This window comes from Musa acuminata, chromosome BXJ3-3 (genome assembly GCF_036884655.1).
Source record: "Musa acuminata AAA Group cultivar baxijiao chromosome BXJ3-3, Cavendish_Baxijiao_AAA, whole genome shotgun sequence".
NCBI classification, from domain to species: Eukaryota; Viridiplantae; Streptophyta; class Magnoliopsida; order Zingiberales; family Musaceae; genus Musa; species Musa acuminata.
Window position 1 is genome coordinate 10,891,553 of NC_088351.1, and position 25,301 is coordinate 10,916,853.

General features: G+C 36.9%; 1 protein-coding gene across 1 annotated transcript; it reads left to right on the top strand.

The window, feature by feature from the left end:
- The first annotated feature begins 742 nt into the window (after nucleotides 1-742).
- LOC103975058 (puromycin-sensitive aminopeptidase-like) lies at nucleotides 743-24,150 on the top strand. Its single transcript, XM_065141309.1, has 34 exons — nucleotides 743-795; nucleotides 1,029-1,133; nucleotides 2,875-2,970; nucleotides 3,052-3,093; nucleotides 4,637-4,777; nucleotides 5,972-6,047; nucleotides 6,216-6,292; nucleotides 7,540-7,653; nucleotides 7,728-7,802; nucleotides 8,018-8,125; nucleotides 8,206-8,418; nucleotides 8,515-8,576; nucleotides 8,765-8,792; nucleotides 8,878-8,964; nucleotides 9,066-9,091; nucleotides 9,731-9,794; nucleotides 9,910-9,990; nucleotides 13,151-13,198; nucleotides 13,280-13,298; nucleotides 13,457-13,461; nucleotides 13,570-13,581; nucleotides 13,666-13,722; nucleotides 14,215-14,324; nucleotides 14,404-14,484; nucleotides 15,200-15,383; nucleotides 18,739-18,887; nucleotides 18,984-19,122; nucleotides 19,204-19,350; nucleotides 20,478-20,559; nucleotides 20,643-20,818; nucleotides 20,956-21,066; nucleotides 21,158-21,274; nucleotides 21,402-21,473; nucleotides 23,895-24,150. Exons 2-34 carry the CDS (start codon nucleotides 1,038-1,040, stop codon nucleotides 23,973-23,975), a joined length of 2,976 nt encoding a protein of 991 aa, XP_064997381.1. The 5' UTR covers nucleotides 743-795; nucleotides 1,029-1,037; the 3' UTR covers nucleotides 23,976-24,150.
- The last annotated feature ends 1,151 nt before the right edge of the window (nucleotides 24,151-25,301 follow it).

Below are 25,301 nucleotides of genomic sequence, written 5' to 3' on the forward strand. Positions count from 1 at the left end.
TTATATTGTTCTTGAAATTATCCGAAAACGTCTTTCGCTGTTGTTTTTTAACTCTCAAAACTTTTATAATATTTTAGAAAAAAGATTATGGGTGCGATTGATTTCATCGATCATTTATTACGCTTTTGGCATCGGTCGTAGCTATTTGAGGCCCACCACGGAATTTTGTGGTCCTGAGTTGATGCCGGAGCCGTCCATCCGCGCCAGTACCGAAATATATATATTTATTTGAGGCCACCACGAGTAGCTAATTTTTGTGCTCACACCCACCAACTAATTAATAATAAAATGGATAAATTGGTAATAAAATGAAATGTTGTGCCTATTCTTGGAAATAGAAAAGAAGATATTTTCCCACGTCGCCATTCCTCGATTTGCTCGAACATACATACACTACTGATCCTCCCCGATGATAATGGTAAAGTTCCACATTAGTCCTCCGAAGGTTTAATTTTTCGTAAAAAGGTGTTGGAAGTCTTGTTATTTATATCACAACCCTCGCTGCTCTTAATCTAATGCATAACGTTTCTATTTATTCTCGAGCCATTTGTCAACGTAAACCAATAATGTTAACCTTTGTGTTCGATTGAAATCATGTTTCGATCTGAAATGAAGAGAAGTATGCACAAAATCATGATTGAATGTAGTTAAAAGAAAATTATAAGTAATACAAGGAGTAATGTGAAGAAACCTAATATTTATATGCGATCACCGCTGCGATCGATACTGAGACATTGCGCCCCCATTCTACCACCCGCGGAGGCGACCAGCTCCTCACTCGTCGTCGTCGTCGAGGTAATTTCAGAGAAATCATGGAATCTCGATCAGTATTCTTTTGATTAAACGCTCAAACGATCTGGTTTCCTACGCTATCTATGCGGATTTGTCGTCTTGCGTGATCGGTCTTGGATTCATCTCGTCCATACTCGTGTTATCCGAAGATCGCAACTCTTCTTTCTCCTTTGCATTGACTGACCGTCAGTTTCTTCCTTCTTGATCTGGGGCGTTGATTTGGTTCTTTTTAGCAGAATTAGGTGATGCGTGTCTCGGTCGAAATGGCTCGTTTGGTAGTCCCGTGGAAAGGTTCGAGTTTGGTAAAGAATGGGTTTCTCGGCGTCTTGTCTTCCTTTCATGTGATAATCTGAACCCAATTTCTTCTTTTCCCGATGGTTCATGTCGCATGTGAACTTTGTTTTTCGTTTCGTGCTATAAGTTGTATTCTTCCTTTTCTGTTTTCGTGTTTGCTGTTTATTCGGATTAGATAATGAACGTTCGTTGGTTTAGGTAAACAAGAACATTTATTAGAGTGCATTCAGTTTAACTATTCATTAGGCTGTCGTGTTAACGTTGAATATTTTTGTGATTAGGTTTTTCTTCGAGTTGCAATTTACCGTTTGGTTGTTCGTATGAAATAATTTCGCTTACTCCCTTGTCCTGTCGACTATATTATGAAATTATAATGGATTTCCAGTAAATATTGTTTTCTTTATTTCATGTTCTTGCACTTTTATTTTTGTTTTGCTTGAACAATGACCACCTAATTGTCCGAATCTGTTCATCTTGCTGACGTGCTTTCCAAAAGCTGCCTTTAGAAACCTTAACCTAAACTTGCTTCGTGTATTGCCGTTTCTAATCATTGTAGTAACTGTTATTTGGAATGTGCTTTTGTGAATTTTTCTACCTTATATCATCTCTAAATTTAACGACCCTGTTTAGCCCTAGAAGTGTCAGGAGACTTGAACTATAAAGTATAAACTACTTGAATTGGTTTAAAAGGGCTTTATGGGCATACTAACGCTGTCTTATGCTTAAATATTTTTTGGTTAGTCGTTCAGACTCATTTAGTTAAAAGGTCAGTTATTCTGTTAAATTGGGTTTTGACCAATGATATAAAAAAGGACCTAATGTTGGATATAGATATATCGCGGTGTGGAGCAACCACTAACCGAGCCTCATGTGCACTGTCGTATGGATTGATTTTAGACTATATTTGAGCTTTGACGAGAGCATTTAACCCATAAGTGGGAAAATTGCTAACACTCCCTTTAGAGAAACTTGAATTGGTTTACAATAACTCGATGGAAGTACTACCATAAATTTGGGTTTAAACATTTTATGTCACGGTTTGTTAGTCTTTTTTCTGTGGTCTTTGTAGAATATGTATCTATATGTGGTTGGTGTAAAGTGGTTAAATTGTTGTAACTTTCATGGCTTCTTTGTCATTTCCTATCATTGTAGGTATCTATTAGTTTATTTGAGTGTGAGGTAACATCGCATGTTATCAGAATGCCTGGATTTTGTCATGGTACATTTTTGAGACATCATATGGCATAGAAGAAATATGTGGCCGGTCTAATGTTGATTCATGTCCATAAATATTATTTCATAAACTTTGCAGCTCAATTGGATTGCACTCATAACCACTCATGATTTTCTGCCTATATTGTTGTGGAACTAAGTTGCAAGATAGTTCTTCATGCTGTGTTCTTGCCAATATAAGATGTAATTTTTCCAATATCTTTTACTTGAATTTGCTTGGCTATTAAAATGCTAAAGATCAGGGACTCAGCCTGGATGTTGAGGGGGATATAGTCTTGTAGAGTTATTATATTTGAGAAATTTACACAGTTCTTGCATAATGTTTTCCTGATATTTTAGCTGGCCAAACCACATGGATGTTCTTTCTTTCCAATTTTTGTGCTACTGAAACCAGTATTTTGCTACAACGTTCCTAATACTACTGCTTCATATGGATTAAACTTTGCTTTTTATTAACGTGTACTTTCATGCAAACTTTGGTTTTTCGTTCTTTGCAATTTATTTCCACTTTCCATAAGTTTGTATGCTGAGGTCAATCTCCTTGTACCTTTGCAGCTTCAGCATCCACTTCGCTTTTCAACTTTATCTTCTCCAAGAAATAGTTATTTTACAAATAATCACGATAATTGCAATTTGAACATTAAGGTCGAGGTTACCTTTTCAATTTTGTGGCATCTGCATCTACTGCTGCATCATCTGGAATATGCTGCTAACACTTTCTTGGAATTCTAGGGTTCATATTGGTGCAGAGGCCTCTTACCATCGTGTTCACCTGTGAGCTTTCTCATCGTTAATCTTTTTTATATGGCTTAGTGTTTTGCAGGTTGATTAAAATATGTCATTTTACATCTCATCACCATACATGAGACATCCAACGTAAGCGACAATCTCACTTTTTCATTTACCGGTTAGCACAATCAAGCTTTTGAATTGAATGGATGCCTTATGGTGGGTCTTAAAAGGGTGAAAACTCAGATGAGGTGTAAAATAAGATTCTATTCCATAAGTTTTAGATTGTGTTTGAACCTTGAAATGAATTTGTTATTACTAAAATGCATTTTATTGTTTTGTTTATGGTTTTGGAGTTGGAATGCCTGTATCTTTAAGTTGATTAGGCCAGGATCTTAACCTACCGCTGATGAATTTTGTCCATCGTTGAATGGTATTAGATAACAACGAGTCATTAGCTATACTGGCTACTAAATGGACTTTAAAAGTTGACACAAGTGTACCTACTATCTAGTGTTCATGGATTCTCAGGGAATGAGAAAAGAGACTCGACTGTAGTATGCTCTATCTATTAGTAAATTTAGATACTTTGGTGAATTTTCTTGATCCAATGAATATGAATGAAAAGGAGAAGCAATGACATAGAAGTTGAGTGGTATTTCTACCCACCAAGATGGCCTTTGGATGGAGGGAGAGAACCGCTAGGTTATTCTTCCTTTTCTAATCTTCTGCATAGCAGCCCTTTGGTTTGATCACACCAAACGGGGTTTTTGAACATCTAGTTATTTAACTTTTTTCATAGTAAATTAGTTGAACCTTGGTCCATCTTAATCAAGTATTGCCTGTTATATCTATTGTGGTTTATGTTGGGATAACTCATGCTTGATATCAGAAGGCCATTGGCACTGGCCATTATGTAACTAATTTTGCTTGGAATTCTGTTGTTTTTGGAAGCTTCAGCGCAGCAATAGTATGCAAGTGAGATATCTCATTATCAAAAGAAGAATATTCTTACTAGAAAGGCCTCAGATCCACTCTTTGCTAAATTTATTAAGTAAATTTGATGTAAATTAATTTTTACGAGTGAAGTAAACCTTGACTATGGTTGGATTGCTTTAGTATTGTATAAGCTGTTTGATTTCCCATATTTATGAATAGGAAAATATTCAAATAGTTATTCTTGAATGCTCGTTGGCATATTATAATTACGACTTCGTATAACATGAGCATCTTATGCAGATAAGATGGATGAAAATAAATAACATGTCTCTTATCCTTAACTGCATTTCAGTTTAAGTGGTTAAAGTTGTCAATCTGGACTACCTGGAATGTTGGGGATTTATGACGCTTTTGTTATTTTCTTTAATCAATGTCTTTACTCTTTACAATATAATGCATTCTCTTACTAAGTGCTTAAATTATCTGAGGCAACTTTCAGAACTTGTTTCATGCCTGGACCTGCTAGATATTCTTTTCAAGTTAAATCAATACTTATGGTCCTAAGATATCATGCTGCAAGAGATGCTTTCATTTATTCAATGTCTAACCCGTATGTGCTTGGATTTTTGATTTTGTGATGTTGTTTTAGAGTTTAAAGTTAAGTGGCAAAAGATTTACTTCTTTGGTTGCAACACAACCTGTACCAGCACAATCTGAGGAGTCAAAGATGGATATGCCAAGAGAGATCTTTCTGAAGGACTACAAGATGTCAGATTATCTGTTTGACACGGTATGTTTTTGCTCCTACAGACTAGTTACATGTTTGATGACAGATTAACTTTAGCAGAACACTGTCAAATGTATTAATTGAATCTGTTTCAATATCAATATTTTTAATTGTTTCATTAATTTCTCTGTTCATTAAGGATCATGTGATATTAGGTTATTACCTGAGGGTTGGCCACTTAAGCAGGATATTTACTTTTGCCTTTTGTATGAAGCATAATGGCTATGAAAAAAGAACCATTAAAATAAAAGAAATATTTGTTTTATGATGAGGCAGACTGATGTCATGTAGAGAGTATTGTATATGGTTAGAGAGAAGTAATGATATAGGACATATTTTAGATATGTTACCTTAGGTGGCAATGTCAATCCTTTCAACTGATTGATATAGATTCAAGTAAATTATAAATTCGCAAGCATTTTGGGCATCTTTGAATGCAAAATATATATCGAGGTCCAATTTTGTGGGAGAATGGCTTCTGTCAAAAGGTTTTTCTGCAATATAAAAGACATCAAATTGACGTGGTTTTTGCCCATTTTATTGTTTTATTTTCTTGAGTTCCTGGTAATTGTTAGTTGTCCTAAACTTGCTTTAGCCAACAAATAAATCCAGTTAAAACCATGATCAATTTTTTTTTTCTAACTTTACATCTTGGCAAGTATATTGGACAATATACTGACATGGTCAGTACCAGCTAGTCGAAGAAGTGTTTGTTTTCTGCCCTGGTGAATTAATGCATCTTCATACTCGTAAGAATAACCATTGTCTGCTGTAATTTTTCTACTTGTGTTGCCTAGTGTAAGAGCTTCCCCTTGTATACAGCCTTTTCCCTACAAACAGAGAGGATGTTTTCGTGACTTTGGTCACCCTAGGTGTTCTTATGATGTCAAGGCTTGTCTCAAGTCTATTTGTATAAGCCGTTTTGAGAAATTTCTCGGTGGGCTTCAGGCTATGTTTGAACTTGAACTCTTAGATTTTTAATGGGAACCAAAATTTGGTTCACTACGAAATCCACAATTGCAACCATAACTAATTTTTCTGTCCTATTTGTTTTAAACTGCTTTTTGAAGTGATCTACTTCACGATTTTGTTCCTTGCCAGTTTTACACTTGTTTATTTTGTGTTCCATCTGCATATTATTGTAATGAAGAGTCACATTTGGAGTGTTTTTTTTTATTGTGCCTTGAATTGTTTCAGGTTGATTTGAGATTTGATTTAGGGGAGGACAAGACTATAGTCTCATCAAAAATTGCTGTTTTGCCAAGAGTTGAAGGTAATTACTCATCAATTAATATTGCCATTTTAATCTGTCTCTTCGACCCAAGGTTCCTGCAGGCAATATTGACCTATCAAACTTAAATGCTTCTTCACTACATGTTGACTTCATTTGTCTCTATATTTCATTGATACTACTGCTTAATTCCGTTGTAATTGGTACTAGGTGCTCCGTGTCCATTGGTTCTTCATGGAAGTGATCTTAAGCTATTATCAATTAAAGTTGATGGAAAGGAATTGAAGGTGATTTGTCATTATCATTATGTTTGGGAATTCCTAAGCTCATCTGTTTCTTAGAGCTTATTTCTATTGTACATTTTTAGCTAGTAACAACAGATTGTGAACAACATTTGATGAAAGTTGGTGAATTGTTGCAATTAGTTGCATATGTAGGTGAATCACTGGATTTTGGATGCCTAGTCATTTTTGCTTTCTCTGCAAGTTAATGGGACATATTTTTATCTTTAATAATCAACACATTAAAGTATTAAACAATTTTAAATTAGACTAGATTCACTTAATGAAGCCAAGACATAATTCTAAGGCTAGACCTGTGCTAGCCGCTAGGATTAATGTACTGAGTTAATTTGCCTAAATAATGTAATGGCTTTAGAATAAAGATGCAGAGTTCCCACTTATTTTTTTTTTACTGTCAAAAGACAATGTTACAATCTGTCATGGGAACTAGTCAAATTGAAGATTGTGCAGCTTCTTTATTTACTATGGCAGCCACAACAACAACAACAAGCTTTAATGTACCAAGTTTGTGCTGTAGGCTCTTTGTTTACTATAGGTTTTTTTATAAATAGGAGAGAAAAATGTAGCAAGAAGAGCTCTATTCTGGGGATTGTTGTTTGGTGGGCAATTGAACTTGAGCATGTTCATTGGAATTCTGTGCTAAATCATTTTACACAAGCATTGCATACTCTGCTGTCAATCTTAGCAGACTGATGGTCTCTTTGATGATTGCATAATTTTACTAATGGACTTGAAGTTGGGACTCACTGCTTGTTGTTGTTGTATGATTGTATCTACTAAAGGTCCTGACAATTTTTTTTTTATTTTGGCACTTCTATATGTTTGATAATAACATACTGTAGCAGTCTATACTCTAATAGAATAAATTGTTTAAGATTTAGCATCCTTTTTTGTATTCTACCTGTCATTTAAATAGTTATGAAATTAACCTCACATGAGCAGAGTCCAAAGGCTATTTTCTACACTTCAAAATGGTGACATCTGTGCTTCTGCTTGTTAAGGTGGTGGTTCTAAATTGAAGCAAAAAGATTATTTAGCAGAAAAGCTTTTTCTTTATACATTAAATAAAGTTCTCATGTTTATGAGAATCACCTTGCATGGTTGTATTATTTATGTTTCTGTATTGTTTAGTCATATGGTTATGTTTCTAAGTTGTTAAAAGCATGCAGCTTTGTGTTATTGTTGATCTATTGTGCATTTTTTTATCTCCTTTGGTTCTAATATGATATCAGAAAGAAGATTTTCACTTGGACCACCATCACCTAACCCTGCCATCACCACCAGCCAGTGCATTTATACTGGAAATTGTGACAGAGATATATCCTCAGAAGAACACATCTTTGGAGGTAAAATTACTACTGAAATATCTTATTTCTAGTAATATAACTTCTTGTTCTGCTGATTCTTTTCCTTTTTGCAGGGCCTTTACAAGTCTTCTGGTAATTTTTGCACACAATGTGAAGCTGAAGGGTTTCGGAAAATAACCTTTTATCAGGTTATTTCATTTATTATTAAATTTACATAAAAATCATTTTAACGTAGTGCAAATTTTAAATTCAACTATGCATGTATCTGAATATTTGCAACTGGCATATCCTTTATTTATGTAGTGTAGTGCATAGACAATAAGGAATCTATTGCTACTATACATGATAGTAAAGTTTTATTTGACATAAAAGGGCTACCTATTGATGTATAATATTTTGTCAGGATCGCCCTGATGTGATGGCAAGATACACTTGTCGAATTGTAGCTGATAAGACTCTTTATCCGGTGCTTTTATCTAATGGGAATCTGATAGAGCAAGGCGATCTTGAGGTATCTGTTCTCTGATACAAAAAATTATGAAATGACTTTTTGTCCTGTTGAACGTATAATTTATAACATGTTCTGTATAGGGTGGAAAACATTATGTTTTATGGGAAGACCCTTTTAAAAAACCAAGCTATCTGTTTGCATTAGTTGCTGGACAATTAGAAAGCAGAGATGATAAATTTGTTACCCACTCTGGCCGTGAGGTAAAATTGAGGATCTGGACCCCTTCAGAGGATGTACCCAAAACTGCCCATGCTATGCATTCCCTTAAAGCAGCTATGAAGTGGGATGAGGATGTTAGTATTGTTTTTTCCTTCTGTGGTGTTGATGATATTGAATCTTTCAACTAATTGGATGTTGTGGAACTGATCTGTATTGTTCTGTTCAAACAGGTATTTGGTCTTGAATATGATCTTGATTTGTTCAACATTGTGGCTGTTCCTGATTTTAATATGTAAGCTGTTCAGCTAGCTTTCTGCTCAGTAAATTTTATGATTTAAACTAGATGATGATTAGGGATATGATAGGTTCTGTATCTTTTTAATTGAGAACTGTAGACTCCAATCATCCTATACCATCATTGAACTTGCCAATTTTTAGTTTATCAGAGAATAACACACTATAGTTTCTATTGTTTTGCAGGGGTGCCATGGAAAACAAGAGCTTAAATGTGTGAATTTTGGAACTTTGTTGCTTATTTACATAAGGGACATTTTGTTTATAATGCTTAGTGACATTTAATATGTAAATTGCAGATATTCAACTCTAAGCTTGTCTTGGCATCACCAGAAACTGCTACAGATGGAGATTATGCTGCAATTCTGGGAGTGATTGGTCACGAGGTAGACTTCATTTCTTTGTTTTATGATGTTTATAAGATGGTGTTATTAATCATGTGAAGAAAGAAGATGCTGATGTGTTTTCTTAACTTGTTAATTTGCAGTATTTCCATAATTGGACTGGAAACAGGTATCTCCAGTTTCTTCATGTCACTCTTGTCTTTGTTGTATGCATTTCCTGTCTCTTAAAAGGACAAAAAGGAATAATGGATGAACGAGGGCAATACTTGGTGCTATACTAAGGTTGCTCCCTTCTGATTGTTCACCAGTGATCGAGTCATGGGGATAACCTTTGTCCTTGCAGGATAAGGCCACGTATAGTGACCCACCCCAGACCCTTCATTGGTAGCAGCCTTCTGCGTATGATCACCCTTTTCAATAATGGTGTATTGCTTACCTAAGGAATTACCTACTGCAGTTACTTGGGTACACTCCACAAGGATTCAAACCCAAAGCCTATTCGAGGTTAGGAGAGAACAAGCCAGTAGGTGAAGGCCCAATTTGATCACCTCTTAGTATTTAGATATTTATTTATAAATTAGTGATTCCTCAGATTTGGATTACAATTCTCAACTGCTTGGTAGTATTGGTCTCTGTGGAGATATATTCCATCTTCTGCTGTATGGTGTCCCCCAAAGTTTGGTACATGTGTCAACATGATTCATATCCTAGCCTTTAATGCTCCTGACAAAAAATGTGACTACAGTGGTAGGTTTTTGGTTTTTAGTTAAATGCCATTTAAAATTTGAGTATGCTGAAATGTTTGCAGAGTCACGTGCCGTGACTGGTTCCAACTAAGTCTAAAAGAAGGTCTTACTGTCTTTAGAGACCAGGTGATGCTTCCTCTTTCCTTGACGCTTTAACTTCTAATGTGATCTTTGGTTTGTGAGCCTTATGGCTCCAATTAGATGAATTAGCTGAACTAATTTATCTTACTGATGTTGGCAGGAGTTTTCATCTGACATGGGCAGCCGGACGGTTAAGCGCATAGCTGATGTTTCAAGATTGAGGAATTATCAATTCCCACAGGTTCATATACTTTAGTGTTGTTTCTGAGATGCATTCACATGATTTTTTTTTTCATTGAGGATACACATTTGTATGCATCTGTTGGGTGGAATTAATGGTCACATAGAAGATGAAAGCCTATCTCATTTAGTAGTAGTCAACGTTGCATTTTTCTAGGCCATGATGCTTACCATCTATGGGACTAGTTTTTTAGTCCTTATGTAGTAAACCATACATTTTTTTACTATTAAAACATCTGGTTGCCATGCTACTGATCAGTGATTGCAAAAGGCGCTCGGGCGCTCGCCTAGGCGCTCGGGCGAGGCGAGGCGAGGCTCGAGCGCCTCGCTAATGTCCCAGGCGACGCGCTTCAAACATGCGCCGCCTGGGCGCTCGCCCGAGCCCAGGCGTTGGGCGCTTCGGGCGAGCGCCTGGGTAAACCAAGGTGACCGAACCAGAATTTTAGGTCTGGTTCGGTTGTTAGTTGGTTCAATCGAACCAACTAAACCGATATAACCCCAACCCTAACCCAACACTAACCTGCTGCCGCTGCCGCTCTCGATCCGATCCCGATCGCGATCTCGTCGCTCGCTGCCGCTGCTCGCGCCTCCCGCGAGCCCTCCCGCGAGCCTTCCCGCTGCTCGCGCCTCCCGCGAGCCCTCTCGTTGCTCGCGCCTCCTGCGAGCCCTCCCGCAAGCCCTCCCGTTGCTCGCGCCTCCCGCGAGCCCTCTCGTTGCTCGCGTCTCCTGCGAGCCCTCCCGCGAGCCCTCCCGCGAGCCTTCCCGTTGCTCGCGCTTCCCTCGAGCCCTCCCGCTGCTCACGCCTCCCGCGAGCCTTCCCACCGCTCGCGCCTCCCTCGAGGCCTCCCGTTGCTCGCGCCTTCCACTCCCTTTCCCGCTGCCGCTGTCGCCGCTCGTCGCTGCTGCTACTGCTGCCGTTGCCGCCGCTCGCTGCTGCTGCTGCCACCGCTGCTGTTGTCGCTCACCGTTGCTTCCTCGTTTCTCCATCAGGCTCAGTATACTCTTAATATTAAGTTTATTTGAATTTTGAAATGATTAATTTTCTGTTAATAGATTAATAATATATTATTTTGATTTTAATGTTATTAATTTTTATTTATTTGAAATTATTGTTATAATTATATTATATATTTTTATAATTTAGATAATTTTAAATAATTATATTATATATTTTTATAATTATATTATATATTTTTATAATTTAGCGCCTCGCTTCGCTCGGGCGAGCACCTAGCGCCTCGGGCGTTTGTGGACCTTGGCGCCTTTTGACGCCTAGCGCTTTTTAAATCACTGCTACTGATAACCATTGAAGTAGGGGGATGAACCAAATGTGAATTTGTTTGCATGAAAATATCTAATTTTTTTTGTTATTATTTTCATGTGGTTATCTTTCTATATTCTCTTATTTTAGAACTTTTCATTCTCCCATGGGGCTATTTTTGGGTCTAGCTAAACAAATTCTGTGCGCCTTCAATGGAGGTTTTTCCAGATAAATATACCCAGTCTGTTGGAGTACAAAGATTCTTTTAATGTTGTTCTGTTGAAAGACAATACACCTCAAGTCATTTTGATGATTATTGAGTTGTTTGGAGAAGCATTTTGGTAACAACCAATGGCCAGCTGTATCTACAAAGCAATAATAGAATCCACACAACCAATGCAAGGGATTATATAGTGGTATTTGAGGTTGGTGATAAGAATCATCGGATAAATTTGGAGATGGCTGTGGTTTTGGGAAGCATTGCAACTCATTTTGTACATGTCTTATATTTGTAGAAAGAAGGAACACTCTATGAAGAAGTTTTTCTCAACTTGTCTCTTTGTTCTGTCTTTTTTGTCATAAATGATTGCTGCAAATAGTTTCTCTATGATACGCGTTTCAATTTTTTGTATGTCTTCTCGTAGTTTAATATATTGAAGTACCTGCGAGAATGCTGTTCTGTAGCTTGCAACTAGACTAAAACAAGATGTGAGAGATTTCCTTGTAGAATTTAGCTTTTCAGATGTTATTTCACAAAGGTAGGAATTTTTAAATTTACATAATTTGTAGTTATAGACTTATAGTCATACATTAAGAAATTGTTTATAGAGCATGAGAATCTGTGAAGATTGCAAATGACATGTAACTTGAAAATTTACTCCAATACATCTCAATAAATGATAGGTCAAGACCAATTGCAAACTCGTGACTTAATAAAGTCTGTTTTCTTAACCTTCATACAAGCTATTTTTCGGAGTAGATGATTCTCATGTTCAAGTTTTAGGAACTATGCAAATAGACTCTTACTTTCTGCTTTGAGCAGCTCTGTATCAAGCACAGGATCCAATTTTTAATTGTATTATTTCTTCTTGAGCTTTTCCAGTCATGTGCTTAATGTTTTCATCATTGCTAATGTTCCTTTTGAAAAAAAAAAAAAATCATTGATTCATGGTGCAGATGAAAATCATTAATTCATGGTGCTGGTGATCTTTGTTGTAGTCCAGGCTAAGGAAATGAAAAACCCTTCTTTCAGAAAATGAATTTGAATTTCTCTCAGATTATTGCTTTCATTATTAACCTTTATTTATCCACTAGAAATGTTATGACTTTTGATAGTATCCATAAGATCTTTGTTGTCTTAATCATGATACAAAGACCTAACATTTCTGTAGCATAAACTGCTATTATGACAGGGCTACTAAAATATCTGTATGTTGGCTGTAATTAACTAAGTCCTTTTGAAAGCATTCTACATTTGTGGCACTGTCACTAAACTTGATCTTCCCACTCTTTGATATTCCTTACGTTTCAATTTTCCTATCACATGGATCAGTTTCAGATAAGTAACTATGGATTTGACGATGGTGATATTAGAAACATCAATTTTTTGCCTTCAGTACATACATAATTCATTTTCTTAACATGGACTACAACAAAGATCACCATGGAAGGAACAACTTTATATTTCTTCACTTTTTGAAAATTAGACTATGTTTGTGGTTCCCTAACAGTTTTCTGATATAGTCTTGGCAAATAACACTGATTAGATCACATGTAACAGAAGTACTTGTATTGAATGTTTCTGCCCTCTAGGTATATGGAACACTTCTTGACAATTTATAGTGTTTATTATTAGTTGATGTTTAAGTTTTGCACTGCATTAAATGCTTAGTAATCCCAGGATGCTGGACCAATGGCACACCCAGTCCGGCCACATTCATATATCAAGGTTAGATATTCTATTACTCTGTTATCTTTTTCTATCACTTCTCTATGAAAATTTGAACATCTGTTTGGCATTTATTGGCAGATGGACAACTTCTACACTGGTTAGTCTTTTGATTTCATCTTTCTATTGTCATTTGATAGGATTTGGACATTTTGTATCTGGTAATTTCCTCAAAGAGCTGAAGATTGATTCTAACATGTTTTGTTTGTGATCTTTCCATATCCATTGATCTGGGGCTCGTGTGAATCCAATGTTCAGTAACGGTAAATTTTACATCTCACATACAGAATAGCAGTTTGTTTGACCCTTTTTTCTATATCGTGAATACTTGCTAAATGATTTAAATTTTCTCTGTTTGATGTTGCCTGCAGGTCTATGAAAAGGTTTGTCTTCCTACACCTGATCATATTATTTTATTTTTCCATAAGTGAAGAACAAATAGTACTAAATTTTCATCTTCATTGTAGGGTGCTGAAGTTGTTAGAATGTATAAAACTTTGCTTGGAAGTTCAGGGTTTCGAAAGGTGTGGTTATGATTACTTTTTTTCCTTTTATTCACATAGTTCTACATAGCTCCAATTAGACTGAATGTGTTACTCATAAAATTTACATCGAATGGTTGGATACATAAATAAATTGAATTGCATTCTAATGAGATTCTTTGTATACTTTAACCAAGGATTTTAGTCTCAGTCGTACCAGTTTTGTGGTAATTAGTAGGACTGGTTCAAACCAGTATACTAGACAGTATATTGGTATAAAATACAAAATTAAATATCACTGGTATTAACCTTTATGGTCTAGTACTGGTCCTTTATCAGACCGCCAAATAACGGTCAATACATAAAGGCCCGACCGGTATCTGATACCTTGACTTTAGAAATACCTAGATTATGCTATATTCGTCCTTTTCTTGTTATGCATAACCAGATTCCTCGTCTCATTTTCTTTTGTCCCCTACCTTATGTGATTTTGATTGGTCATTAAGAATAACCGAGTTTTTTTTGTGCTTGTAGGGCATGGATCTATATTTTAAGAGACATGATGGACAAGCAGTGACCTGTGAAGATTTTTTTGCTGCCATGTGTGATGCAAATGATGCAGATCTCTCTAGTTTCTTATTATGGTATGTGCGATACCCATGTCTTCCTATATTTGTATTCATTTTGGCATCAGTTCCTTATCCACAGTGAACTGTGTACTAGGTATTCTCAAGCTGGGACGCCTCAAGTAAGGGTTACTTCTTCATATGATCCTGATGCTCGGATGTACTCTTTGAAGTTCAGGTAAATAAATTCACTGTACAACCATAAATTTCTTTATAGTTTATGCTTTATTTCTGGCATAGTGATTCTTGCCATTGATCATGTTGATTTGCAAAATGTTATTGCTCTATCCAATCAAATGTTTTATTTATGATATCTTTTTATAGTGAGGTTTCTGTTTTTTTGTCACTGTACTCTGTAACTTGCAGTACTATAGGTATGCTGCTTGAAATTAATTGGTGATACTTGATCTACATGGCGTATTTTTTCAGTTCATGTCAAGTGTTATTATTAGTTAGAGTCTGTCATACTGAATCATACCGTCCGGTATGGGCGGTATGTATCGGTCCGATAGGCTAACAGTACGCTGACCGTATGTTACCGGTCTGACGGTAGCAGTGCACTGTAGCACTGTAGCAGTACAGTCCACCAGTATACTGTAGCAATGCATATGTAGTTGCTACAGTGCTCGGGTACACCTGGGTGTACCGCTCGGTACACTGTACTGTACCGGTACCGAGCCTAGATCGAAATACCAGTACGGTACGGTATTGCGAACCTTGATTATTACACCTTCTGTTCTCATTTTATTCTTTCCTCTTTGTGGAGTTCCATCTTCTTTCCATTCAATAAGTTCCTGCAACTCAACAATGCTTCATAGTTCATATATACTTCACCAATAACTGGAAATAGTTATAGGGATGTTGCTAACCAACTTATTTGTTTACCTTACTAGTCAAGAAGTGCCACCTACTCCTGGTCAACCTGTGAAAGAACCTATGTTTATACCTATAGCTCTTGGGCTACTTGACTCAAGTGGAAAGGACATGCCCCTTACTTGTGTTTATCGTGATGGAGTGCAGCAGACAATTTCATCAAATGATCAACCCGTGTGGAAAACTGTTCTTCATGTTAAAAAGGTTAGCCAAGAATTATTTTATGTTCATCTTTTGTGGACCTTCTGTATGATTCTAGACCCTAGATCATGGTTTGATGTCACAAGCTTTCTTCAAAATTTTTTAAATACTTGTTGATGGTTGACTTACTAAACGAATCATGTCATTTCAGTGGGTCAAACATCAATAATCTCGTTTTACAGTTTATTATGGTAGATATTATGCTGAAGATGATATGCGACAACTATATAACATCGAACTTTGATATAATGATACTTGAATCCTACAGCTTGGAAATATTTTTTGAGATTCTAACTGTCCACAGTGCCTCTTTGATGTTTCATTGTTGTGCAGCATTTGACATGGTGCAATTACAAATTTTTATGGTGGTGATGTTTTGAGAAATCCTTGGTTATCAGAGAGGTTCACCTTACTGGTCCAAACTAGTGTGCCAACTAACCGGTGGCGTGGTACGTGCTGCTTCGTACCGGTGTACTATGTGCTGATACGGTGGGGCATATTGATGCCATAGAAGAAGGGCAAAAAATAACTCCAAAATTTTTTAAAAATAGAAAAAAAGTTAGATTAGAGTTTTTAAGTTGAAAATAAATATAAATTTAATATAATTTTAACAAAAATAATCTAAATTATGAAATAATGGTGCATGTCTTTTATGGGCTTTGAGGAGCAGCTTTGTGGTACATTCCGGACTGTCGTTCCATATATTTTGAAACAGTTTTGATCCAATATAGGTCAAATTACGATGAGACATCATTAAATATACTAATCACAGTATTAGCATACTTAATTACTTCATAATTATTCCTCTTTCACTATTATAATATGTCAAACACTGATAAGCATTAAAGACATTTAACCTACCCAATATGGGTTAAATTTTGATTAAATCAACACTAAATACACTAATCACAGTATTAACTATTAGCATAGTTAATTAATCCTTAATTAGTCCTCTTTTACCACAATAAACATGTTAAACACACTAATCATAGTTAATTTTAATTAAATCATCATTAAAAACACTAATTACAGTATTAAAAACTTTAATTAAAACCTAATTAAATCTATTCTGTCATCACAAACATGTAAATCATCCTAATATACATGAATACAAAGATTTGACCCAATGTGTCTAGTTAAAAAAAAGCATTATACACACTAATCACAGCATTAAAGGCCTTAATTATTCTCTAATTAATACTATTCTACCATCATAAAGGCCTCAAACAACATATTAGACATTGAGCATATAGAATAGACTTAATCATCTCAAAAGTCATCAAAAATCAAGAGAAAACATACTTATCTTTGATTAGAGAATTCTTCCTCTAACTTAGGTGTTAATCCTCCCTAATTAGCCTCCCTAGCTTGGTCCAATCCACAAATCATAGTTTTGTGGAGTTTAAGAGAGTACAAATTGGAAAATGAGAGAAATAAGTGAGTGAGAAAGTAATTGAATAGATGAGTTAGAGAGAGTGAAAGGAGAGAGAGAATGAGGGGTAGAAAGGGTTTAAAAACCCTTTTTACTGGTTCAAACTGTCAAATGGACTGTTTGAATCAAATCAATCTTGGCCCTTGATCGATATTGTTTGAAATCCGACCACCAGGTACAGGGTGGTCTGCGTACCGGTCCCCTATCGGACTGGTATGTACCACCTTTACCAGGTGACATGCCGTGGCATGGAAAACCCAATGGAGACTTTCAATTTTTTAGCTGTAGATCATATTTTTGCCAATATCCTTCTTCTGAGCAGCAAAATAAGTCACCATTGGTATCTGGTGCTGGTTTTAAACCTGTCGGTGACCTTTTCTACTATTTCTTGAAATCCCATTTCTAAGTTGATTTTGGGTAGATACGACTGAAATCAACATGCAAGATCTATTGAAATGTTGTAAGAAGCAAAGCTTCTAACTGGTCAGATTTTTCCAGCTTCAAATGATGAGAAAAAAATTACCTAGCTTGGTATGGCTAGGTGGTTGAGTATAAACTTAGGAGTCTTAAAAGTGTGGGACTGAGAGGAGGCATGAGATGGGTGAAGAGAAAAATGGCTGAAGCAGAAAAATTAGTCAGCACAAAAATTGGTGCTTATACTCCTGTGAACCTTTCATGCACTTTCCTCAGTGTATGCAGGCAAGTTTCTTATCTTGTTATGTACAGGGAAGTCAATGATTATGATATGGTCTATTTGGCGTAAGAGCAAGCACGACTGAACAGATACTAATATCATGAAGCAAGATAGGGTTTCTATAAAATATTATTCAGTATGTAATGCAAGCCAAGGAAAGTTACCAACTGAAGATGTGAATTGGGCTTGTAAAAGGACAACTGTTTTCATAAATATATCATGTTAATCTTTGTAAGCCCTAGGAACTAGCAGGCTCTTTTCAATCACTTGCAATTTTGACAAGATAGGTCATTGAGTTATCTGACAAGTATGAGTTCTTTTTGTATTAGTTCTCTTTTTAGGATTATCCCAATTCACACATTAAGCTGCATGTGACAGGAAATTGGATCTAGCCATATTGGTATTATGACCTTAATATATGACTACCATCTGGACTGGAATACGTAGAACTAGATTGTGGCTTTTGACATGGGCAACATCTAGTTTGAACTAATTAGCTTTGGTAGATACTTCTTTCTTCCAAGTGAATGAAGTAAACTGAAAGAAACCATCAAAGTGAGAAAGAGGTAGATGGCAAATCACTAAATCCAAAATTAAAGAATACAAACAAGTAAACCGAACTTTGAAACTTTAATTGAATCTGAACGAGTACAAAATTGCAGATTGCAAATAGATCTAAGCCTGGAAAAGGAGGAAATAAAGACTTGAACTGGGCCATTAGACTGATCCAGAGCAATTGCATGAATGCTATGACCTGAATTATCTGAATATTTTAATGTATACCCTTTCTGACTTTGAATTTGAACAATTTCTTCTCCTGATTGTGGCTTAGAATCAGTCTTTTTTGGTTAGACTGCTTCGTGGTCTTTCTCATGAATCTTCCTTTGAATAAATGTGTGTACATTTCTTTTTAATTGCTCTGTATGAGATCACTAGCAATATATTTCCTAGAGCTCTATGCCTATTGATGTCTCTCTAACTTGCAAGATTTTATTATTCGTTTACTTTAATCATGACTTGTCACTAATGGAGGATTTTGTTAAGTGTGAAGGCCACATCTTAAACATTATAATATCCTGCTATTTTCTTCAATTTTTGTTTGTGAGGCCTGGAATGATGTGGGCCTATAGTACTTTTCTTTTCAAACCAGCATAATTGTTTTACTTGTGTGACTGAGTTGGCTCATTCCTTGTTTTGTGATTAATTTGAAATTTGCACTGTGGATATTTCAGAAGGAAGAAGAGTTTGTATTTGCCAATATACCTGAACGGCCAATTCCTTCACTATTACGGGATTATAGTGCTCCAATTCGTCTTGATTCTGATCTTACGGATAGTGATTTATTCTTTTTGCTAGCACATGATTCAGATGAATTTAATAGGTAACCCCTTAATTTTTGTTATTTCTAATCTTAATTACGAGAGCCTGTATCTTGGACTTTTATTTTTTATAATAAATGTATACAATGTTTTCCTAGATGGGAGGCTGGTCAAGTTTTGGCACGCAAACTGATGTTAAGTCTTGTAGCGGACTTCCAGCAAAACAAATCATTGAGTCTGAACCCAAAGTTTGTTGAAGGGATCAGACGCATTCTATGCAACACAAGCTTGGACAAAGTAAAATAACGTTTAATTTTACTGAAGCTCATTATTTTTCCAACTCCAGGGCCTTGCACGATAACATACATTTGGATTTAGGAATTTATTGCGAAGGCAATTACTTTGCCCGGTGAAGGGGAGATAATGGACATGATGACAGTTGCAGATCCTGATGCTGTTCATGCTGTTCGCGTCTTCATCAAAAAGCAGATTTCTCTCAACCTGAAGGAAGATCTCTTAGCCACAGTAAGTTGTTTAACAACCCATTAGAACATATATTTTTGAGTTGCTGATGTTATGGTAGTGTTCTAATTCTGTTAATCATTTGAAAAATCAGTCAGTACACTCTGTGCAATCTGCCTACTAATCTACAGGCGAATAAAGCTTTACATATGCACCTTGAAGAAAGTGCCTATTTGCTTTTGAAGTGTATAAATGCACGTATACTAACTTTAAGTAATCATGGATCCTTTACGAGGAAATTAACTTTATCATCTTGCTTTTCAGATTTCCCCAAAAGATTCTTTTTACCTTTTTGGATGGTACACACAAGCTCTAAAATACTGTTTGTATTGGTTGATAGGAGTCCATATTTACCATGTTGCTAATTAATTGAGATGGAGACTGCTATTTCATCTGGTTTGGTTTGGTAGGGGCTATTTATCGTCCAGTATCAGTATCGTTTTTATCTTAATAGATATCACTACTGATCTTTTTTCTTTCCTCTTTTATCTTTCTCTTGCCCCCTCTTCTGCCTCCTCCTCAATGTCTCCGCCTCATCCATTGCCACTTCTTCTCTTCTTATCCTCCTCTCTCCTCTCTCACACTCTTTGGTCCGGGCACTATCAACCCTTACCTAGTGTCCATACATCGATTTGTACTGGAACTATACTAGTCTGACAGGCAATCAGTATCGGCATTGAAATGAGATTTTAAACCTTGGGTGAGCAGAAGTGCTCGGTCATTTCTGTGAAATATTGGCTAATATGGAGCTTCCTTTCCTTCAAATTCGGCAAAATAGAAACAATAATATAGACAAGCTTACTCCTAAATTTGCCAATTGTATTTCAGAATGTTGAAATTGGCTCAATTCAGTGGAGGTGGTCTGTTTTAGTGTCTTTCATTGGTATATGTCTTGCACTAAATAGGTGGCTTTGTCAATAAGTTGTTGCTTGATTTAGTTTTTTCTAATCGCATCTTATATGTGTTTTCTTCAATGGATCCCTGTATATTGTCTCACTTTTTCCTCATCAAGAATTATTAACTCCGATTTCTGGAAGTCGTTTCATCTCTGTTATCTGGCTGATAGTTCTATGAGAGAAAGAAACCTTGTTTCTTCTTGCAATTTATAGTTAAGTGGTGTTCTATTGCAGGTGATAAACAACAGAAGCTCTGAGACATATGTTTTTGACCATCACAATATGGCCCAACGTGCTTTGAAGAACACATCTCTTGGTAGGTTTAATCAATATTAATATTTAATTATTAACTTTTAACATGTGATGACCGATAGGCTTCTTGTTTTGCACTTGATGCAGCTTATCTTGCATCATTGGATGATCCAGAGCTCACAGAACTTGCGTTGCATGAATACAAGTCTGCCACTAATATGACTGACCAATTTGCTGCTTTAGCTGCCATAGCCCAAAATGCAGGTCAAGTTCGTGATGATGTTCTATCTGACTTCTATACGAAGTGGCAGCATGATTTTTTGGTAAGAATCTTGTTGGTAGAGTCACGTTGGCAACCATGTTCTTTTGTCAACGATCCCTGTTTGTTTCATGACTTTGGTTGTGGATAATAGGCTAAAATTGATACTGCAGCATGGGTTCTTATATTTTCTTCTTGAAGGTTGTGAATAAATGGTTTGCTCTTCAAGCCATGTCTGACATTCCAGGGAACGTCATAAATGTTCAAAAGTTGTTGAGCCACCCTGCATTTGACTTGCGAAATCCTAACAAGGTTAATGAATGCCAGCAGATAGTTCTTTAGGTTTGGAGCATATTTTGAGATGTTCTTCGGACAATCTGAACATTCATTTGTTGTGTTCCAGGTATACTCACTAATTGGAGGATTTTGTGGCTCACCTGTGAATTTCCATGCAAAAGATGGGTCAGGCTACAAATTTTTGGGAGAACTAGTGTTACAGTTGGACAAGATTAACCCTCAGGTGATTAGTAGTAGTAGGAAAAGTCTAGCTATTGCTTCTGCTACAGTAAAGACATATGTCATTGATATTCTTGACTTCTTGCTTTTTTCTTTAATTGGTTGTTTCTTTCTTCTTCATTAAATTTTAGGTGGCATCTCGCATGGTGTCAGCCTTCTCTAGGTGGAGGCGCTATGATGAGCACCGGCAAGCTCTTGCTAAGGTGATTAACTTTTTTGCCTTCTTTGTTTCAAGAAAATATAATTAATTTTCACTATCTAATTTCTGATGTGATGCAAAGTTTTCACATTTAAAGACTAGGAACTAAAAGGAGGGGTCCCTACCATTGTGTTTGTACTCAATTGGTTTGTCATAGCCCGTGTTCTGCATGTGCTTATGATGCCAATAATTTATGACAGAATTGTGAGTAATATTTATGATTCTTATATGAGTTTATATGATGTATAGTGTCTAAAGTCTAGACCATAATCAAATGTAGAAATGAGCTGCGATTTGCTTGACTTAGTTACAAGTGAATGATAATGGCAAGGGGCAGTCAGTGCTGATGGCAATAAACTGTTCAACTAATGGTTTAATTCACTTGTTCAGGTCATCTTTATCTTTGTCATTTGGGCACTGAAGGTGTGGATCTTTTCTTCATTAATCCATTACTGACTTTGCTGGATTAGTTATGGTATCTTTGGGTCAATCCTGTCTAGATTAGCAACATTTGAAATTTTCCTTGGCTATGTTCCAGCATTGAACCTAAAGCTGATCCAAACCATCCTAAATTGCCTATTTAACAAGTTTCCCTGACTCGGACAACTTAATTGGTTGGGTTGGTGGGGTTAGTGGGTTGGGCAATTCTTTAGGTTTGTATCGTGAGAGAAAAAGTGGGTATGCTGGATCTGGTTGGATTGGGTTAGGATCAAACAGGTCTTTCTGGATTAGGCTAGGTCAGATTTGCAAGGTTTGGATCAATTGTTGCCAGTCAAATTTTCTCATGTCTATTTTCTTTATAGTCTACTTTTTTGACAATAAATGGAGCGTGGGTAAATAGGATGTTGAGGTCAATGAATAAGAGTTGACAAAGTGGTTGAGATGTTGTTGGTTGTGCAAGTGGTGCACAATTACAAATGCAAAAAGGATTTGGACATAGTGGAAAAAGAAGTTTGTGATTAACATGGAAAAGGAGAAAAACAAGTGACATTAATTTGGTCCAAATAGTGGAAATAGATTTTGCCTGTTGGCCGTTGAATGAGAGATACTATTTCCCTTGGCTGGTTCAGTTTTGTTAGGTCTCATGGGCAAGGTGGCTAAACGTGCCTGAGATCTATATAATTTTGACAACTTGTATTTACACCAAGTAAATTGGAAAAAAGTGGAAAAATAGACACTAAATTGAATTGAAGCAGTAGAAAGCAAAGATTGTTGTTTCGCCTAGATCGGTATGAAACGAGCAACATGTATCGATCCGAGCGTTGATCGGTACGTGGACTCACCTCGATTTGATTTGCCGCATAAGAGAAGTGGGAAACCCTAATTCCCACTTCTCACGCAAGCGTCGTGGCTCACGAGCGTTGCGTCCGATGCTACGATCGACACTTCTCTCTGTAGGCAACGATCGGACTGGGGTGTGATCACGACCTCACTACACCTCACAGCACATCGTTAAGTCTCAGGTGAATCTTTCTCCTCTTCCTCTTCCTCTCTCCTCTGCTCTTCTTCCCTCTTTCTTCCTCTTCCTTTTTTCTTCCTTCTTGAAACACCGGTACTTATCAATATATCGTGTCGGTACATTGGTCATATAAGTATGTATTGACAAGGTTCCTTGTATAATAGTGTACCACCAAGTACATGTGGTATGTATCGGTTTGACAAAGGATTGGTACGGGTGATACATATTGTTTTGTTGGTATGCTCCACTTGACCGTGTGTCAGTACGTCGGTATGGTTTGATATGTACCGTACTAGCAATCGGTCGGTACACTGGTGCGGACTGGTAACGCATACCATGCGTATTGACCTGATGAATCTTCGAGTTGGGTCTGGTATCCAGTTTGGCGAACCCTGGTGGAAAGCATACATATTTGTTAGATTAGAGCATTACCATGGCTGATCGGGTTAGGTTAGGTTTCTCAATCGATGTTAGATGAAGTGAAATTGATTGATAAATTTATATATTTTAAAAGAAAATTGAAAGAAATAATTAGTACATCAAATAGCATACATGACATTCACTTTGTGCAACAATGCACTAACCCACTAGGATGTCTCAACAGAGACATAAATTTATATTTTTCATAGTTGGATTTACATATATTTCTGGTTATCATTCAGGCATGCCAACCATGCTAATAACTTTTGCATGGGCAACCATGTTAAATGTCATTTTGTAGATGAACTTGACTAGGCATTTTGCATTCATAATCTCTAACTTGTGGTTGGTAAATACGATCCATTATTTGAAGCTGTAATGCATCTACTAATTAGAACTTTAGGTGTTTGCAATTGAGATTTGCTACCCAAGTTTCTGCTTTGCTAAAAGTCATAAGGTTGTGTTTGCCACATACATACCTCTGTCCATACTGCATGCTTTTGACAATTAGGATCTAATTCATTTATTTCTCTTCCCTGTTTTTAGGCACAACTGGAGATGATAATATCAGCAAATGGACTATCAGACAATGTGTATGAGATCGCTTCCAAGAGCTTGGCGGCCTGAGTTGTGACTCTAGATGCTTCTTTCCTGTCATCATGTTCCTAACATGGCGTATGATATCTTTGAAATATTGATGCTGGAACTTGCTGTTTTCTCCTGTGTGGCGTAGACTTTTCATACTATATATTTTGGATAATAATAAGATCGATGCATCTATATGCTGCACCTGAAAAATCAAGATTGCCTCTTTTGTAGGTGGTGGTGGTAAAGTGTTTGTATGGTGCTCGCCTTTGAACCCGATAGAGTGGTGTGGTGGCTCGGCCATCCGAGCGAGGGTTTAGAAATATCAAATATAATCTGTGTGAAATGCCCAAGTTGGTTCTTTGTGCTTGTTCATGTCTGGTATTGTTTACAACCCTATAACTAGGTTTATCTCGGTCGAATGTATTTTAGGACATTCTTAGTTCCATGTCTACAATCTCTGAGAGAGAGGTGGGTGTCAACGAGGCCTCGAGAATGACCTCAAGAGCATGAACCGATTGCACCGCAACCTCAAGCTATAAAATCGAGTCACGAGAGGTAGCCACACTAATCACATTCTCCTCGCTCTCGTAGAGCTTCAGAAGAATCATCCACCTATACAAAAGAGGTCGCTAGTAATTCAATTGTGGAGAGGCTTGGCTCATCAATTGGCCTTGGGGACCGCAGGAGGAGCCCTTGCAGTTCCATCTGAGGTATATATATTTTAACTTGGCCCCTCTCCATAAATTGAAGGGTATCTTCTCTCACCAGTGTAAGTGGGTCCATTAACTAAATCTCAGAGCATCAACCAGTGTAAGTAGGCGTCACGACACTTTCATGGGCAATGACAGCGGTTCACGAAATCTCAGAGCATCAACAAGATTTTACCGCTCATTTATGATGTTCCATTTAATGTCGAGACCGATTTTATGCAGAATAAGCAGCTCGCCGTGCAGTTGGTGTTCACAGCTATATATATGATTTATGGTCTGTATCAGCGGTGCTACCACATACTCCCCATGTCGTCCGGAATCGAAGGAGCCACTGCCCCGCCCCCTTCACTCGTGATGATGCATGCCGCTTCTGCTTTTGCATCTTAAGTTGTTGCTTCGATTCAATTATCAGTTAGTTAAAGAGAAAAATTATATCTTCAAGAAATCAACGTCGAGACGAGACGAGACGAGAGTGAGCAGAGGTAACCGCTGAGCTGAGACTTGAGAGTTTATGTTAATTTGGTGGGAGACAAAAGTTTCTATAGCAAAAACAACTACGATCGTCGTACGTAATACGCGTGTGATCCCATTCTAAACGCTGTCCTTGTGATCTAAACTGCAAATGTGAAGCGATTAAATGCCACCTCGGTTTTAG

Coding starts and splice junctions, on each gene's coding strand:
- LOC103975058 (XM_065141309.1), top strand. CDS start 1,038: ATGCGTGTCTCGGTCGAAATGGCTCGTTTGGTAGTCCCGTGGAAAGGT. Junction 6,048..6,215: donor TGTTTTGCCAAGAGTTGAAG/GTAATTACTCAT, acceptor AATTGGTACTAG/GTGCTCCGTGTCCATTGGTT. Junction 21,067..21,157: donor ACTTGCGAAATCCTAACAAG/GTTAATGAATGC, acceptor GTTGTGTTCCAG/GTATACTCACTAATTGGAGG.